A 19,264-nucleotide genomic window follows, 5' to 3' on the forward strand; every position below is an offset into this window, starting at 1 on the left:
GATTCACCTGACAAATGTGTTGCCTTTTGTGTTCCACCTGACTTATCTAAAGGACTTTTTCTGGGGTGCTTATCCAGTTAAAATTCTCCTTTACTGTTCTTAAGAGTCTTAGGTTCTAAGGGGTTGGTTTTTTGATCAGTGTTTTTTTCACTCAATTACTTCTTTGAAAAGCCCACGTTTTATTTTAGAATAATTTCAAGATCAACAGACTAGTTACAAAAAATAGTACAGAGAGTTCTCACATGCCCCTCACGAAGTGTGTTCTGATGTGAGTGTATTACATTTCCATGGTACAGTGTCAAAACTGAGAAACCAGCTTTAAGACTGTGCCATGAACAAGATTCCAGACGTTATTTAGCTTCTACTAGTCTGGAATGTGAAGTCAAGTGGGCCTTAGACAGCATCACTACGAACAAAGTTAGTGGAGGTGATGGAATTCCAATTGAGCTATTTCAAATCCTAAAAGATGATGCTGTGAAAGTGCTGCACTCAATATGCCAGCAAATTTGGAAAACTCAGCAATGGCCACAGGACTGGAAAAGGTCAGTCTTCATTCCAATCCCAAAGAAAGGGAATGCCAAAGAATGCTCAAACTACTGCACAATTGCACTCATCTCACACGCTAGTAAAGTCATGCTCAAAATTCTCCAAGCCAGGCTTCAGCAATATGTGAACCATGAACTTCCAGATGTTCAAGCAGGTTTTAGAAAAGGCAGAGGCACCAGAGATCAAATTTCCAACATCCGCTGGATCATGGAGAAAGCAAGAGATTTCCAGAAAAACATCTATTTCTGCTTCGTTGACTATGCCAAAGCCTTTGACTATGTGGATCACAATAAACTGTGGAACATTCTGAAAGAGATGGGAATCCCAGACCACCTGACCTGCCTCTTGAGAAAGCTGTATGCAGGTCAGAAAGCAACAGTTAAAACTGGACATGGAACAACAGACTGGTTCCAAATAGGAAAAGGAGTATGTCAAGGTTGTATATTGTCACCCTGCTTATTTAACTTCTATGCAGAGTACATCATGAGGAACGCTGGGCTGGAAGAAGCACAAGCTGGAATCAAGATGGCGGGGAGAAATATCAATAACCTCAGATATGCAGATGACACCACCCTTATGGCAGAAAGTGAAGAGGAACTCAAAGGCCTCTTGATGAAAGTGAAAGAGAGGAGTGAAAAGTTTGGCTTGAAGCTGAACATTCACAAAACAAAGTTCATGGCATCTGGTCCCATCACTTCATGGGAAATAGATGGGGAAATGGTGTAAACAGTGTCAGACTTTATTTTTGGGGGCTCCAAAATCACTGCAGATGCTGATTGCAGCCATGAAATTAAAAGACGCTTACTCCTTGGAAGGAAAGTTATGACCAACCTAGATAGCATATTAAAAAGCAGAGACATTACTTTGCCAACCAAGGTCCGTCTAGTCAAAGCTATGGTTTTTCCCGTGGTCATGTATGGATGTGAGAGTTGGACTGTGAAGAAAGCTGATCGCCAAAGAATTGATGCTTTTGAACTGTGGTGCTGGAGAAGACTCTTGAGAGTCCCTTGGACTTCAAGGAGATCCAACCAGTCCATTCTAACGGAGATCAATCCTGGGTGTTCATTGGAAGGCCTGATGCTAAAGCTGAAACTCCAATACTTTGGCCACCTCATGCGATGAGTTGACTCACTGGAAAAGACTCTGATGCTGGGAGGGATTGGGGGTGGGAGGAGGTGGGGACGACAGAGAATGAGATGGCTGGGTAGCATCGCCGACTCGATGGACATAGGTTTGAGTGAACTCCGGGAGTTGGTGATGGACAGAGAGGCCTGGCGTGCTGTGATTCATGGGGTCGCGGAGAGTCGGACACGACTGAGCGACTGAACTGAACTGAACTGAAATGAGTCTTTCCTCTGATGTGCTTTTTCTTTTCCAGGAGTCGGTTCAGGATATCACACTGCAGTTTGCAGCACTGGTTATTATTGTTGTTGTTATTGTTAGTTCCCCTGCCTCCTGAACAAGTCCTCTTTATTAACTGAGAAACTATGGCCCACAGGCCTGTGGGAGTGGCGGGGGCAGTGAGCATCTCTGCCACCCTCCTTAGGGAGAGAGAGTGAGCACAAGGTTTAGCCTTTGCCTTAAAGGCTGGCTCTGCTGTCTTTCTTACATGTGCTTCACTCAACGGGTCTTATTTAAGTTTCCAAATTAGTCTCCTTTTATAAAGGCAAATTTTGTTCTAGGCTTGAGTTAGTACCGTAGTAGGCGTTGCATTTACATTTGCTTAACTTACCCAAAGAACCCAGTTAGTCGGGATGTGATTGTCTGAACCCGTAAGTATCAGCATAATATGGTTAGTCCACAAATAAAGACAAAATTGAACGTTGATTTTATGAAGGTTATTCTTGAATTGTCAAAGCATAACTGTGACTGTTCTTCTCAAAGCCTCTTGCCTCTGCTCTGTATTGTACAAGATCACAGAGACTGTCCTCCAGCACAGAACCCACCTCTGAAAAGACTGTCTCTCCTGAACAGTGGGGTGTGTCTGCGGCACGGGCAGCTCCTGCCATCGGGAGCCCCGGCTCAGCCTGGGTGCGAGGTGACTTTGCTTTTGAGGACTCTGACTGTGCCATGTGTTTTGTTTCTCTCTCTCCTTCCCTAGCTTCTCTCTCCTGCAACTTAGTAATATGAAAATGCTTGCTTCTATACAAGCCCTGGTTTCCATGCTTGCCGACATGATAGTGGATTTCCTCTCTGTGGCACCATAGGCTGCCCTAGTTTAAACTCTTTGCCAATACTCTAATAGTCTAACAATACTGCCTCTAAGCCAGCCTCTTTAAGCTCTGAAAGGTACAGTATAGTCCCTACTTACTTGCAGTTACAGTTATTTGTCATTTAAATTGAAAATGAAATCCCCTGCTCGCGGGCCCTCACCGCCATTCATTCTGTGTGCTTTGTGTTTCCTAGGTTTTGATCCCTATTTCCTTGTACGTTTCTATCGAAATTGTTAAAGTGTGCCAAGTCTACTTCATTAACCAGGATATAGAACTGTACGACGAGGAAACAGACTCGCAGGTGCAGTGCCGAGCTCTGAACATCACAGAAGACCTAGGGCAGATACAGTATATCTTCTCAGATAAAACGGGCACTTTAACTGAGAATAAGATGGTTTTCCGAAGATGCACTGTGTCTGGCATAGAATATTCTCATGATGCAAATGGTGAGTCTGGGGACAGAGCTGCCGTCTGGGCAGGACCAAAGAGCTATCAGAGCTTCATGCCTGTGTGCTTGTGTGTGCGTGTACACACACACACACACACACACACACCTTCAGGGATTGATGATTTTGGGGGAGAATAAAGCAGAAAGACTGCCAAAGCCACTCTGGACCAGCATCTACAGAAACGCCCTCTCTTCAGTGCTCCCTGCACTGTGTGGTGTGCTGGGCATCTGCTTAAACACTCATTTTCTGCCAGACAAGCAGAACCAAGGAAGGAAACTTTGAGGAACTCATGTCAGAGGCACTTGGTCTCTCTCACACCAAGAGGCAAAGAGATATTTCCTTTGCCACCCATCGATTTCCTTGTTATCAGCTGAAAATGCTCAGCAGGGTATTGGGCAGTCTATACTGTGTTCTTTCCAATGAAATACAATGTCCCAGAGAGAAGTGTCACCTTTCTTTGGAATTTGGGCAATCAATTCCTCCTCCCACCTGCTTTCTCATCCTTGGTTGCCTCCCTCCATCCCCTCTGAATGCACAAGGGAGTCATCTGCTTCCTATGTTGAGGAGTGACCACAGCCCATCACCCATCTGAATCAGGAGAGGGGCCCCATGCCACAGAAGTGTCTCTGGGGCCATCATGTCTCCCAGAGATGGGGCACCTGCTCTGCAAGCAGGACTCCCCTTCATCCCTGGAATGGCATCTCAGACCATCAAAGAAACCCTGCCACAGAAACAGAAACAAATACAGAATAGGGGGGAAAAAAGGAGGCATAGGAATCTGTTCTTCATGGGCATTTGGTGAGAAAGATCTGTTGGAAGCATGAGATTTTTGTGACTTTTATAAAATCAAGAATTATCATGATACCCATCATATTCTCCATGTTAAAATGAATCATACAATAGAAGGCATAACTCAGTTCAGTCAGTAGAAGGCATAACTCAGTTCAGTCATTCCATTGTGTCCAACTCTTTGCAACCCCATGGACTGCAGCACGCAGGGTTTCCCTGTTCATCACCAACTCCTGGAGTTTATTCAAACTCATGTCCATAGATTCGGTGATGCCATCCAACCACCTCATCCTCTGTCATCCCCTTCTCCTCCCGCCTTCAGTCTTTCCCAGGATCGGGTTTTTTTTTTTTTTTTTTTTCCTGATGAGTAAGTTCTTCACATCTGGTGGCCACAGTATTGGAGTTTCAGCTTCACCAACAGTCCTTCCAATGAATATTCAGAACTGATTTCTTTAGGGTGGACTGGTTGGATCTCCTTGCAGTCCAAGGGACTCTCAGGAGTCTTCTCCAGTACCACAGTTCCAAAGCATCAGTTCTTCAGTGTTCAGCTTTCTTTATATTCCAACTCTCACATCCAAAAATGACCACTGGAAAAACCATAACTTTGATTAGACTGACCTTTGTTGGCAAAGTAGTCTCTCTACTTTTTAATATGCTGTCTAGGTTGGTTATAGCTTTTCTTCCAAGGAGCAAGCATCTTTTAATTTCATGACTGCAGTCATCATCTGCAGTGATTTTGGAGCCCAAGAAAATACAGTCTCTCACCGTTTCCATTGTTTCCCCATCTATTAGCCATGAAGTGATGGGACCTGATGTCATGATCTTAGTTTTCTGAATGTTGAGTTTTAAGCCAACGTTTTCACTCTCCTTTTTCACTTTCATCAAGAGGCTCTTTAGTTCCTCTTGGCTTTCTGCCATAAGGGTGGTGTCATCTGCACATCTGAGGTAAATGATATTTCTCCTGGCAATCTGGATTCCACCTTGTGCTTCATCCAGCCTGGCATTTCGCATGATGTATTCTGCATATACATTAAATAAGCAGGGTGACAAGATACAGCCTTGTTATACTCACTTCCCAATTTGGGAACATTGCATTGTTCCATGTCCTGTTCCAACTCTTGCTTGTTGACATGCATACAGATTTTTCAGGAGGCAGGTCAGGTGGTCTGGTATTCCCCTCTCTTTCAGAATTTTCCAGTTTGTTGTGATCCACACAGTCAAAGGCTTTGGTGAGTCAATGAAGCAAAAGTAGATGTTTTTCTGAAACTCTCTTGCTTTTTTGATGGTCCAGTGGATGTTGGCAATTTGATCTCTGTTTCCTCTGCCTTTTCTAAATCTAGCTTGAACATATGGAAGCTCACAGTTCATGTACTGTTGAAGCCTGGCTTATATAATTTTGAGCATTACTTTGCTAGCGTGTGAGATGAGTGCAATTGTGTGGTAGTTTGAGCATATTTTGGCATTACCTTTCATTGAGAGTGGAATGAAAACAGACCTTTTCCAGTCCTGTGGCCACTGCTGAGTTTTGCAGATTTGCTGGCATTTTGAGTGCAGCACTTTCAGAGCAAAATCTTTTACGATTTGAAATAGCTCCACTGGAATTCCATCACCTCCACTAGCTTTGTTCATAGTGATGCTTCCTAAGGCCCACTTGACTTCGCCTTCCAGGATGTCTGACTCTAGGTGAGTGATAACACCATCGTGGTTATCTGGGTCATGAAGATACTTTTTGTATAGTTCTTCTGTGTACTCTTGCCACCTCTTCTTAATATCTTCTGCTTCTGTTAGGTCCATACCATTTCTGTCTTTTATTGAGCCCATCTTTGCATGAAATGTTCCCTTGGTATCTCTCATTTTCTTTAGATCTCTAGTCTTTCCCATTCTATTATTTTCCTCTATTTCTTTGCATTGGTCTCTGAGGAAGACATTCGTATCTCTCCTTGCTATTCTTTGGAATTCTGCATTCAAATGGGTATATCTTTCCTTTTCTCCTTTGCCTTTAGCTTCTTGTCTTTTCTCAGCTATTTGTAAGGCCTCCTCAGACAGCCATTTTGCCTTTTTGCATTTCTTTTTCTTGGAGATGGTCTTGATCACTGCCTCCTGTACAATGTCACAAACCTCTTTCTATAGTTTTTCAGGCACTCTGTCTTTCATATATAATACTTTGAATATATTTATCACTTCCACTGTAAGGGATTTGATTTAGGTCATACCTGAATGGCCTAGTGGTTTTCCCTACTTTCTTCAATTTAAGTCTGACTTTGGTAATAAAGAGTTCATGATCTGAGCCACAGTCAGCTCCCGGTCTTGTTTTTCCTGACTGTATAGAGCTTTTCCATCTTTGACTGCAAAGAATATAATCAATCTGATTTCGGTATTGACCATCTGGTCGTGTCCATGTATAGAGTTGTCTCCTGTGTTGTTAGAAGAGGGTGTTCTCTTGGCAAAACTCTGTTAACCTTTGACCAGCTTCGTTTTATATTCCAAGGCTAAATTTGCCTGTTAATCCAGGTAGTTCTTGACTTCCTACTTTTGCATTCCAGTTCCCTGTAATGAAGAGAACTTTTTTGGCGGGTGTAAGTTCTAGGACGTCTTGTAAGTTTTCCAAGAACCTTTCAGCTTCAGCTTCTTCAGCATTACTGGTCAGGGCATAAACTTGGATTGCTGTGATATTGAATGGTTTGCCTTGGAAACGAACAGAGATGCTTCTGTCATTTTTGAGATTGCATCCACCTACTGCATTTTGGACCATGATGGCTACTCCATTTCTTCTAAGGCATTCTTGCCCACAGTAGTAGATATAATGGTCATCTGAGTTAAATTCTCCCATTCCGGTCCATTTTAGTTCACTGATTCCTAAAATGTCAATATTCACTCTTGCCATCTCCTGTTTGACCACTTCCAATTTACCTTGATTCATGGACCCAACATTCTAGGTTCCTATGCTGTATTGTTCTTTACAGCATCAGACTTTACTTCCATCACCAGTCATATCCACAAGTGGGTGTTGTTTTCACTTTGGCTCCATCTCTTCATTCTTTTTGGAGTTAGTTCTCCGCTCTTCTCCAGTAGCATACTGGGCACCTACCGACATGGGGAATTCATCTTTCAGTGTCACATCTTTTTGCCTTTCAGACTGTTCATGGGGTTCTCAAGGTAAGAATACTGAAGTGGTTTGCATTCCCTTCTCCAGTGGACCACGTTTTGCCAGAACTCTTCACCATGACCTGTCCATCTTGGGTGACCCTACTGGTCTGGCTCATGGTTTTCTTGAGCTAGACAAGGCTGTGGTCCATGTGATCAGTTTGGTTAGTTTTCTGCGATTGTGGTTTTAATTCTGTCTGCCCTCTAATGGGTAAGGATAAGAGACTTATGGAAGCTTATAGAAGGCATAGGAATGTATCCAATTTGTTTAATGTTTTATTTGCCACTCAATGATAAATGGTCAGTAACAGTGTCCCATCCACCCACCTGCCTCTTTGTCTGACTTGCCCCTTCCTGGACTCCTCGGACTTGTGCAGAACAGCTTGGAGTCAAAAGCAGAACTCAGCCTGGTTATGAAGGACTCAGAAGACCATGTCTAATGTCAGCCATTAAACTGGAACTGGGGCTCTGTGGGCAGAATTCCATGTAAGATTACAGAAGGATTTTGAGAGTTGTCAGATGCTTACCATAAAACCAGAGCGGTCCATCACCCCGAAGACACAGGAAAGCATTTCCGGGGAAGGTAGAAACAGCCAGGTGTATCTGAAGTGTGTGTTTTAAAGAAGAGCAATGACCAGTGACCCTGGGGCCAAGGTCTCCCTCAGCGGGTGCTGCCATGGTCTGACATCTCAGATCAGCAAAATGAATTGAGGTCAGTTTGGCTCTGAGCAGTGAGCCCAGCTCACATGTACTTGAACTGCCCACACAGACCATAGGTGCATCTCTCTGTACCTCGTGTCCTGGTGACAGTGCAGGACGAGGGTCAAGTGTCAGCTGCATCTTGCCCTCATCTTCCCTAAGGACCTTGAGGGCCTCACCGAAGCCACTGCTGCCCATTCACACAACACAGACACATCAGCGGTGGCCTGAAGGACGGCCACTCTCAGGCTAACATCTACCACTGCTGTGGGAGCGTGGGCAGGCCGGTGTGCCCCGGGAGGCTGACACCACACTCATAGTGTCCAAGCCCAGGAGCTGGACAGGCGCAGTCCTGGCTTTGCCCTTCCCTGCCACCCTCTCAGCACCACACCGCCAGGTGGCCAAGGTGCGGGCTCAGGGGCAGTGTGTGCAGGAGTCTTTTCCTGGGATTAGGAGCTCCTGAGATGGACTTCCCTGGTGGCTCAGAGGTTAAAGCGTCTGCCTCCAATGCGGGAGACCTGGGTTCGATCCCTGGGTCGGGAAGATCCCCTGGAGAAGGAAACGGTAACCCACTCCAGTATTCTTGCCTGGAGAATCCCATGGACGGAGAAGCCTGATAGGCTACAGTCCACGGGGTCGCAAAGAGTCGGACACGACTGAGCGATGGAACGAACGGATACGGAGATGGTATCCTGGGGTTGGCAGTTGCATAGCCAGGCAGCCATGGGCAGGTGACTTCCCTTCAGTAGTTCAGTTGCTCAGTTATGTCCGACTCTCTGTTACCCCATGGACTGCAGCACACCAGGCCTCCCTGTCCATCACTAGCTCCTGGACCTTGCTCAAACTCATGTCCATGGAATTGGTGATGCCATCCAACCATCTCATTCTCTGTCATCCTCTTCTCCTCCTGCCTTCAATCTTTCCCAGCATCAGGGTCTTTTCCAGTGAGTCAGCACTTCGCATCAGGTGGCCAAAGTATTGGAGCTTCAGCATGAGTCCTTCCAATGAGTATTCAGGGCTGGTTTCCTTTAGGATAAACTGGTTGGATCCCTTTCCTTATCTCTAAAGAAAAGTCTTCCCGAGGAAGATGCTGAGTTCAGGGCCTGGCCCGCATGACAGCCCATGCCCTGGCAAGCCCAAATGGGGGCGCCTCTCTCAGTCCCTTGCACAGGCCGCCCCCAGCTGCCACCCAGCACCAGGTCTGCCCTGGAGGCCCTTAGTAGTTGCTTGTTTTGGTCCCTGTGATGGTTTCCTGCTGCTCATCCATGACGGAAGACGCAGAGCTAACTGGATAAAGCTGAGAAGACGTATTGAGAGCCTGTGTTAGCAAGCATCAGACGGTGCACTTCCCTCTGATTCACAGCAGCCCTGGCAGCTTCAGGGATTCTTGCTCCCCGCCGCCCGCAGGGCTCAAGCGCAGCATCACGGTCATGGGCCTCAACCGAGTGCTGCCTGCTGGGGGGAGCTCAGAGGGCGTTTGTCCTCTGCTGCTCAGGGGGCGTTAGTCCCCCCTGGGCGAACCTAGGAGGGTGTGAGCCTCCCAGTGGGAAGTGCGCATCCTCATGGGGTGAGTATGGCACCCACTCCCCACCCGACCCTGAGGAAGAAGCACCCTCAGCACAGCCGAGAATTGCTATTTCTGCTCGATCGCGAGGCAGACGCCCAAGGCATGATCTGTCCTGACGGTCCCAGTGATCAGGTGGCCCAGTGGTCTCGGGATGAAGGTCCAAGCCTGGAGCCCAGCTTCTCTGTGGGCCTTCCAGCCCTCCTGCCCACCCACCCCATTCACACTGGGGCTCCACTGAACAGAGGGGCTGTGTGTGACTCCACCCACATCTGACTTTCTGTGGGATGGGGCGGCCTCTGTGCCGTCATGGATGGGACGTGAGCTTTGCAACCTGTGGGCCTGGGCAACATCCTCACCCCTGCATCCTGTGACCTTAACGAGCCGAGACTCAGTCTTCTCATCTGTGAAGTGGAGTTGAGAATGTAAGCCCCATGGGTTCACTGAAGGTACATGTAAATGAGAACGGCCCTTGTCCCTCAGTGGAAACCCCTGTCAAACGTGGTCTCACCATCAGAGAGACGAGGGAGAGGGCCTGGGGACACCCAGCGTGTGCCTCGTTGGAACCCAAATCCTTCAGTTTCACGCCCGGCCTCCCCACGAAGCGTGACTTGGTGTCCCTCTCTCCACAGCCCAGCGTCTGGCCAGGTACCAGGAAGCAGACTCAGAAGAGGAGGAGGTGGTCCCCACGGGGGGCTCGCTGCCCCGAGCCGCCCAGCAGAGCCAGAGCAGCAGGGCGCACCGGCGCACAGGCGGCCGCGCAGAGGCCCGGCGCATCAGCACGCTGACTGAGCACACGGCCTTCAGCAGCCCCATGGTGAGTCCTGCCCTCCCGTCGCCGTCCCTCGTCACCGAGGTGTCTGCTCTTGCGTGTGGGGTTTCCTCTGTTCAGTCGGGGAGCATTTTTCTGGCCAATGTCTTCTCCCCACTCCACGGGATCTTTCCTGAAACACTGACACAACTGCCTTCCCAGACTTCTCAGGCTGGGAACTGCAAGTGACCACTAGGATGGGGGATGCAGAGGAGGTCTGTCCTGCTCTACGAGATGAATACATCAGGGCAAGATGACAGCTCTGAAGAAACCCAAGTTTAAGAGAGAGAGTTTGAAATAGATGAGCCCAAATCCATCCCTTGCCTTGTCAGCCAAACATTTATGGACCATTCTCTGGTAGGGAAATTTCCAGAAGTGCATGAGTGACAACCTCTGAAAAATCCTTTCAGTGAGGGAGAATCTGTTCTGCTCATGTATGGTGGCTTTATTCTTTTATGTCCTTGGAAACCTATACAGAAGGTGCCATTTGAATAGAGGTCCCTGGTTGGTGGGTTTGCATGGGGTATGTGACAGGGAGCTTTCACCCCAGGGAGCAGGGAGACTATGCTGGAAATCTCTCCCAGCCTTTCCTGATACCAATTTTGGAGTCAGTACGGGTCAGAAATATTTGAAATGTTCCCAAAAAGTCAGACATGACTTGGCACCTAAACAACTCTTTGACCTAGGTAGTTACTGATTCCGTTAAGAATTTCTGTGCATAGAAGCTAATCAGTGTGTCATTTACATCAATAAAACAGTGAGGAAATATACCCAGTGATAAAGGAATGGTCAAATAAATTATGTCTGTTTTGAAGCTGTTAAAAAGTATGTTTTCAAAAGGCTGTTAAAGGCCTGGTAAAACTGAGGTGATATAATGTTTTTGTAGAAATGGAAATTGCCATTTATGTATAAAGTATTTTGATTAAAACATACATGTATAGAAAAAGAGACAAAGGAAAAGCAGAGAAGCAGGTTTTCCGAAAAGTATATATTACTATGAGGTGATGTAATAGAGACCTGCTACATTTTCCCTATGATTCTCTTATTTCTCTGAATCTTTCTGAGTAAGATATGTTACTTTGTAATATATATTCTTGGAAGTATTATTTTATAAACAGAACATATGTACCTTCTTATATATAAGAATATATGCATTTCATTTCATTTGTAGGCTGTATATTCTTTTTTTTCCTTTACATTATTGTATTGGTTTTGCCATACATTGACGTGAATCTGTATATTCTTATACAGTTAGGATGATATATAATTTGTCATTATAAAGTGACGGGTATGTGTGCGGTGCAGATCTGTTTACACCTTCTGGTAAAATCGAGGTACCCTAAATAGTCAAGCACCAGAAGAGCAGTGGGCCGGTCCCTGGGTTAGACTGACCCCCGGCCTCTGTGTCCTCCTCAGGAGAAGGACGTAACGCCTGACCCGAAGCTGCTGGAGAAGGTGCGCGAGTGCGGCAGGTGCCTGGCCTCCGCGAGGCACCAGGAGCACCCGCTGGACCACCTCTCGCCCGAGCTGTCTGACATTTTTGACTTCTTCATTGCGCTCACCATCTGCAACACAGTGGTGGTCACGTCCCCGGATCAGCCACGACAAAAGGCAAGTTCTGGAGCTTCTGTCCTAGAAGCCCACAGAGGCCGGGCCTGGATGCGGTGTCTGTCTTCCTGAGAGGGAGCCTGGGTCACTGCGCACCACTCTCAGCTTTTGGGGGTGCACTGAGGGCTTCAGATGGGGCACACCAGCTCCACAGCTCTGCAGGGCCATCCCCAGACTATGGTAGGCGGACGTCAGGATTGTGGTCAAGAGGGAGAGGACAGCCAGCCTGAGACGGCTACTGAGCCTGGGGTGAGATAGGCACAGAGCGTCCAGGCAGGGCTCGAGGCGGGCGGGGGCTGGGGGCTGGCCGCCTCCGTGCTGACCAGAGCCTCAGTGCACAGAGGACAGGCTGGGACCCAGGGAGGAACTGCCTGGACTTGCACCATCGCTATAAGCCAGTCCCCTCCTGTGTCTCAGACTCCCCTTCTGGGATGTGGGGGCGATGGTGGGATTTAGGGAAAGGCTTCAGAGTAAGGTGTGGCACACAGGAAATATCCATAATGCTAATAAATGTTGTTAAAACACTGGCATTCAGAAAGTGGTTGAGAATCAGTGGCAAGTTACTTAAGGTGGTGGAAACATAACAACACCCAAGTTGGGTTTTGTTTGGGTTAACATCAAGATTTTCTCCAAAGAGAGGAATGTTTCATGTTAAAAGGCACCTCTTTAAGCCAAGCACTCCTCCAGGTGGACCCAGAGGGAGGGTGCACCTAAGTGTGGCTGAGCGTGTACAGCCAAGCAACTCTAAGTGGACACACGTGAAGGTTCTTGGGCAAGATGCACACCATAGGCCTGTCTCCTGACGTCACCCCCGGCTCTCCCAGGCCCCTTCCTCAGTCCAGCCCTGCCAGCAGTTTCTGCTGGTGAAGCCGCTGGGGGGTGACGAAGGGAGAACAGGGACCTCTTGCTTCTCTGCGGTGGTGGCAGCATGTTTGGCAGCAGTGGGACCCCTCCAGGCTCTTCTCACACCTCACTCACCTGGGGAAGCCCTAGGGGCCCAGTGGGTCTCAAGCAAACGGGCTCTGCCACTCAGAGACCACAGGCTTGTGCCGCCAGCCCTGGATGGGTCGCTTCTTGCTGGAGCTCAGCTCTCAGCAGCATCTGTGTCCCCGGGGGCCCTTCCTCCACCCTCCTCAGCTCCTCTGGAGCACTGTGCTGAAGAGGTGTCTGGTTTCTAGGCTAGACCCTACTTGACTTACCCAGGTGTTGTTGCAGTTACCGAATAAGTAAGAGAAAGTCCAACGTGACTGAACAGTGTTGTGCCCACGGTCACATATGCGTGAGCTCCATGCAGGGAGAAGACTCCTCAGACTGCACGTGAACGTGTCTCTGGGAAAGGTTCTTTGGGGTTTGAGAAATTTTGTGTAAACTTAATTTTTTATGGACATAATTCCAAGAGAATGTATAAATTTTGTTAAATGATTTTTTTAATTGGGGAAAAAAAAGGCAAGGTTCGTTCCGGGCAGTGGCAAGCCCACTTCTGGGAAGTTTGAAAAGCAAGGGAACTGCCTTGAGGGGCAGTCCCAACGTCTAGTCTTGGGCATCACGGGCCGCCCAGTGCCCAGGGCCTACGCTACAGTCAGTCCCATTCTGAAAGAATGCGGGTGGCAGAACCTGTGTTGAGGTGCCATGGAGAGCCAAGGGGTGGTCTCAAGGAAGACATGCTGGCTCTAGTTGCAGTTTTCAGAAGGAAATGGAAAATCCACGTTCAGCACCCCCTGGGAAAGTGGAGGGCAGCCCTGTGGGGGTTGGGGTGAGGCCTCTGGGGAGATGCCTCACCTACCTTCTGATTGCTGCCCTGCCAGGTGAGGGTGCGCTTTGAGCTCAAGTCCCCAGTGAAGACCATCGAAGATTTCCTCAGGAGGTTCACGCCCAGTCGCCTGACTTTGGGCGGCAGCAGCATCGGGAGCGCGAGCGTGGCCGCCAAGTCCGCGCCCAAGGCCAGCCTCCTGTCCACGCTGGCCAACGATGGCACGCTGCTCAGGCTGGAGGAAAGGCTGGGCACTGGGGCCCCGCACCTCGCCAGCAACGGATACAGCAGCGCTGCGGACAACTGGACCGCAAAGCGCTCCACGACGGGGCCGGAGCCCAGGCCGGAGCTGCGCTACGAGGCTGAAAGTCCCGACGAGGCGGCGCTCGTGCACGCTGCCCGCGCCTACAGCTGCGCCCTCGTGGGCCGGCTGCACGACCAGGTGTCGGTGGAGCTGCCCTACCTGGGCAGGCTCACCTTCGAGCTCCTGCACACACTGGGCTTTGACTCTATCCGCAAGAGGATGTCGGTGGTGATCAGGCACCCCCTCACGGACGAGATCAACGTGTACACCAAGGGTGCCGACTCGGCGGTCATGGACCTCCTGCTGCCCTGCTCCACAGGTACCTGCACCCCGCGGGCAGCTCCCCGCTGCTGGGGTTCCCGAGAAACCAGCCCCTCCCCACAGCGGAGCTTCACCTCTCTGGGTGGCCTTTTCCTGCTCTCAAGGGTTTGGGCTAGAATGGAGGGTCGGGGAGGATCCAGCAGATGGGGAGCTTTGGAGCCTGAACTTGCCTCAGAAGTTCTCTAAGGTCTGAAATTCCTGTGGGTGAGGCCTTGCGTCAGGTCTGACTCTGGGGATGAAGATTAAGAGCGTTTAGACTAGAAGCCCCAAAAGGCTCCTTTCTGCCTCTCATTGCCTGGACCTGGGGCATCTGTGAGGCCCCGGCCATGATTTTTAGCCATCTGTGGAGTGACTTCAGCCCACAGTGGGGGCTGCTGGCCTCCAGACGACTTTGGGCCAAGAAGGTCCATCTTGACCTCTTGCACTAGTTTGACTGAGTCCAAGCTCGCTCTACTCACCACGCGACAGGCCAATGATTGCGAGAGAGGAGATGTGGAGGCAAGGAATATGACTTTATTCAGAAAGCTGGCAGACCAAGAAGATGGCAGACTAATGTCTCAAAATAACCGTGTTGCTGGGGCCTGGATGCCGGGTTCTTTTATAGAACCAGAGAGAGAAGCAGTAAGGAACTAAAGTCGAAAGGCAGAATAGAGAGAGAGGAGAAGAAGTGAAGTATAAGGGGCCGTTAGTCTTGCAAAAGTCTCTGAGAATGGCCAGTATCTGGGAAAGGATGTGTTAGTCTCTTCTTCCTTGCCTCCATTCACTGGTGGGCAGGGGCAGATTATCTCTCGAGCTGAACAAAGACACTTTAGTTTACCAGTCAGGCAGAGGGGCAGGGTCCTCTGCAGGCAGGCCATTATGTATGATTTTAACAGCAAAATCTACAAAAAGTAAGTCAAAGAAGTAGTTTCAACATGAAGTTAGAATAGACTCTTCCCTGCAACACTAGACTTCCATGTAACATTGAGGTTGAAAAAGAGTAGTTCAGAAACCACTGTTATAGAAGGTAGAACTTTGTTTAGCGGACAGCTTGCAGAGGAGCTTCCCAGGCCTCGCCACGTGGTCCTGCAGCCCCAGTGTAGCTCTCCTGTTTGCATAGCCTCCTCCTTTGGGTCTCTGGGAGTAATTAACCACAGATGAGAAACAGAGCCTTCCATCCATTGCACCATGGAGCGAACCGGGCAAAGCATGGTGGTGCCCAATCCATGACATTGAAGGGAGCACCTGAAAAATAAGCTTCTGGGACTTGGGAGAGAGAGGACCCAGGGCCCCACTAGTAAACCTGGTCACGCCTTTCTCTGTGCCAGAGGAGAAACAAGGGCATATCTGACCTCCAGGGGAGAGGAGCAGGGTAGATGGCAGATGGGAGAGGGACCACAGCCTGCCTCTCTGCTGTATCCTGGAAACAGCTCTGGGTACCCACTGTGTGAAACTCCGTCTGCTGGATGTGCCCTTCTGGGCTCGGGAACAGAGCTAGGGGATACCACTTTGCTTCCCGTGGTCCTCTTGCCTTGATCTCAGTGCCTCAGGACCAGACTCTGTTTCCAATTAAGGGAAAGTGCACAGGATGGGAAATCCATTTTCCTGTCAAGGATCTGTTGCCTCCCAAAGACAGCTGAGCGAATTGCAGATGTGTCTCTGAAAGCTGTTTGAATGGTCTGTCTGGGAATGACCTTACTCCATGGCAGGGTTTTGCTTTCCCAACTCTACGGTCTTTCTGCTTAGGGTGGACTTAGAATTCAATTTACAGGCTGATTTTGAATTATGGGAGCCTCTTTCATTTTGAAATTTGATTTTTCAGTCATGCAAAAGGAAAACAGGTATGGCAATTATCTGAGCAGATTTTATTCTACTGCAAAAATGCTACTTTTGTCCTATCAGGCAGCCTTGTATTAAAGACAGTTTAATGAACCCTGTGTTTCAGACTTTACCACGTTCAGTGGGTGATGGATAAGACAAAAACCTAGCCCAGCTCTAGCAAGCAGGATGGAGTGGGATGGGAGGAGAGGCTCACCCCCAGCCCCAGAGAGAGGGCAGGGAGCCTGAGGGCTGAGGTACACAAGGGCACGATAGCAATGAGTAGAATGCCTCGAATTTGTTGACAAAGCACAAACAAAACTTCTGTCACTCAGAGTCAGCTGCAAGATCGGGGGTGAAGAGAGCCCATGTGCCCATGGGGGAGCTTCCCAGGCCTCTCCACGTGGTCCTGCAGCCCCAGCGTAGCTCTCCTGTTTGCACAGCGTCCTCCTGTGGATCTCTGGGAGTAATTAACCACAGATGAGGAACAGAGCCATCCATCCATTGCACTATGGAGCGAACAGGTCAAAGCATGGTGGTGCCCAAACCATGACATTGAAGGGGGCACCTGAAAAATAAGCAGTTTCTGTGGATCTCTGCCTTCCTCTGGGAATTTCCAAGCAGCGTGCCCTTTGCATAGGTTTGGATAGGTCATAGCTACATACAGATGCCAGGCAATTTAAGATTCAGGATGTTCAGAGCCCCCAGTGGTTTTTCAGGAAAAGGGATGGCTCTGAGGTGTGACGCCTTGACATTGTGCGTAAATCGTTCGGCTTTCGCTGTGGGGGTGGGATGGGTGGGGTACGGAGCAGCGCAGTCCTGTGTGTGGCCAGGCTGCTCCACGTTGTGCGGGTGATAAAGTGAGGGGGCACATGAGTGTCCAATACCTTCTTCAGAGAGCTCACAACACTTTTACATAAAAGGCACACGGAGGCTCAGCTGACTGTGGATGGGCACTGTGCCATATTCGCAGGATGTGGCTGCACCTCACCTGCCCCGGCAGTACCTCGTGTGGGATCGGGTGGCAAGCAGGGACTCCACCCACCCATTACCTGTAGATCTCTGTTGAAATCCCAAGTCTACATTATGGGCTAGGGTGACCCTGGACATGTCACTCTCCCTGTGCCTCTTTTCCCATCTGTACAAAGGAAACCAGGATGCTGACCTCCCAGGAACCCCTGTCCAGGCTCCAGCACAGTGCCTGGTATGTTCCAGGTATAAAGTATAAGCTGGATCCCTTCCCTAAGATTCACTTACCTGAGGTTCAGTCCAGGTGTCACTGTGTATGGAGACGTTGTGTGACTCCACCCTCCTCCAAGGGCAGGTGTAGAGGCGGAGGGATGGGCGAGGTGCGGCAGTCACCACTTCTCCCTGCTGGGCTGGGGGACCCTCAGCTTGCACAGAAACGTGTCCATGTGGTATGTGACCTCACCCCCGTCCAGGGCATCCTGGGTCCCCAGTGCCACCCTGCCTTCTCTCACTCTAGTTTTGTTTGGACTGCTGTAGCTAACAGCAGCATCACAGCCCCTGCTCCCTGCTCCTTCCCTGGTGTGCAAGCTTCCCCTCGCCCCTTGGACATCTCAGGTACTTTGTTAGTGTTAATTCCAGAGTCTCTCGGTTAGATGTGTCTTATCTGGAATAATACTCTCACAATAACAGGAGTACATGGAGTTTACAGGAGTAAATAACAGGAGCTATTCAAACTTAACATGGCATTCAATGTCATCTTTCCAGGAAATTTATATTCCTAAGCAAAGCAATGTAGGGCAGAGATTTCCCTTTTTCACTCTTTTTTCATTATTGCCCCTTTAAGGAGTCTTTTTAGATTTTTTTTTTCTAACTATTCCTCCATGGCATTTTAATGCCATGGATATGCTATATATTTATTTATGTACCATACACATATCTATGCTTTATTTGTAATATGATTTCCGCCCCCCAAGGGACCAGTCTTTGGTCTGTTAAGGGGACTGTCTTCTCCATGGACAGCACAGACCTAGAAGGTTAAGAGTGTTTCTCCCAGGTCCTGTTTCAGAGAGCTGACTGGGCTTGCAGTCAGCTTTCCCCAGGCAGGCAGATTCTCAACCACCAGACTGCCAGGGAAGTCCTAGATTTCTTAGTTTTTTTTTTTTTTTTCCTGTACTGTTAAGTGTATTCATCCAACATTATCTTAGAGATCAGGTAACTAGCCTACTAATGAAACAAATGTACTAGTAAATGCAGTATTGAGTTTGAACACAAGCTTATAGGCAGTTAGAAACATTCCACATATTTACAAGCAAGGCACCCATGGCATGGATCCCTCAGAGTATGTAGAATTATCTTGGTTTTACTTATATGACAAGTTTCTCTCATTATTACAGCACAAGACATTTATGTTGATCTACCTTGCACAGATCCTCAACTAATGAAACAAAATAAAGTTCAGATAGTTTGAAAGGCAAGTCAAATAATATTTTTCATTGTGGAAAATATTATTGTATTCTATGAATCAGTGTACAAACACTGCAAAATAATACTGTAAACCATAGACTATCATATTACTAGTATTTTACAGAAAAATATTTCTGTAAATAGATCATGAAAGAATTTTAAGTTCTAGACACTTAAAGCATTTTCTTTAAAATGTTCTGCATATGCTTTCTATATGATCAAGGCTTTATGTTTACGTCTGACTTTCTGAAATTCAAAAGGATTTCCGTATATAAGTAAACACATTGTGTTTTTAGGATGATAAAATTTTTTTCTATGTTATAAATTGATTACTCTTTATGAGGTTTTGTTATGTGAAATTCTCATTTCAACATGTGATATTAAAAATAGCCAAAACTATGATGAGTTTCTTATTTTTTTATTTTAATTTTTTCTTAATATATATTTATTGAAATATAGTTGAATTACAGCATTTCAAGTGCACAGCAAGGTGATTCGGTTATACATATACACATATATTATTTTTGAAATCATTTTCCATTATAGGTTATTATAAGATATTGACTATAGTTCCCTGTGCTATAGAGTAAACCTTTGTTGCTTGTTGCATATCTATTTTTTTAAATTAGAAATCTATCATTCTATTCATACTAAGTCAAACAAGTGGAATCAAAATGTTGTACATTTTTTAGTTGGGCAAAAAATGTGAAGTTTTCTAAAATATGTATATTATACATATTATTTATATATATGTATACAAAAGCTTTTCTACTATGCTTGATAAAGGCTTGAAAACAACACACAAAAAGAAGAGATGGAGAAATTGGAAAACGTAA

General features: G+C 47.6%; 1 protein-coding gene across 4 annotated transcripts in view; it reads left to right on the top strand.

The window, feature by feature from the left end:
• Positions 1-19,264, top strand: part of ATP10A (ATPase phospholipid transporting 10A (putative)) — a 192,894-nt gene that overhangs the window by 140,458 nt on the left and 33,172 nt on the right. For 3 of the 4 annotated variants that reach the window (XM_055417670.2, XM_055417669.2, XM_055417668.2), the window contains exons 7-10: positions 2,953-3,205; positions 10,037-10,221; positions 11,632-11,826; positions 13,629-14,196. In XM_055417670.2, the coding sequence (XP_055273645.1) occupies positions 2,953-3,205; positions 10,037-10,221; positions 11,632-11,826; positions 13,629-14,196 (1,201 nt within the window). Of the gene's footprint in view, positions 1-2,430; positions 2,578-2,952; positions 3,206-10,036; positions 10,222-11,631; positions 11,827-13,628; positions 14,197-19,264 lie in introns of all 4 variants that reach the window. The other variant, XM_088829724.1, reaches the window with a different exon arrangement.

Source organism: Moschus berezovskii, chromosome 21, assembly GCF_049115385.1.
Source record: "Moschus berezovskii isolate FMDL1 chromosome 21, NW_MosBer_1.0, whole genome shotgun sequence".
NCBI lineage: Eukaryota > Metazoa > Chordata > Mammalia > Artiodactyla > Moschidae > Moschus > Moschus berezovskii.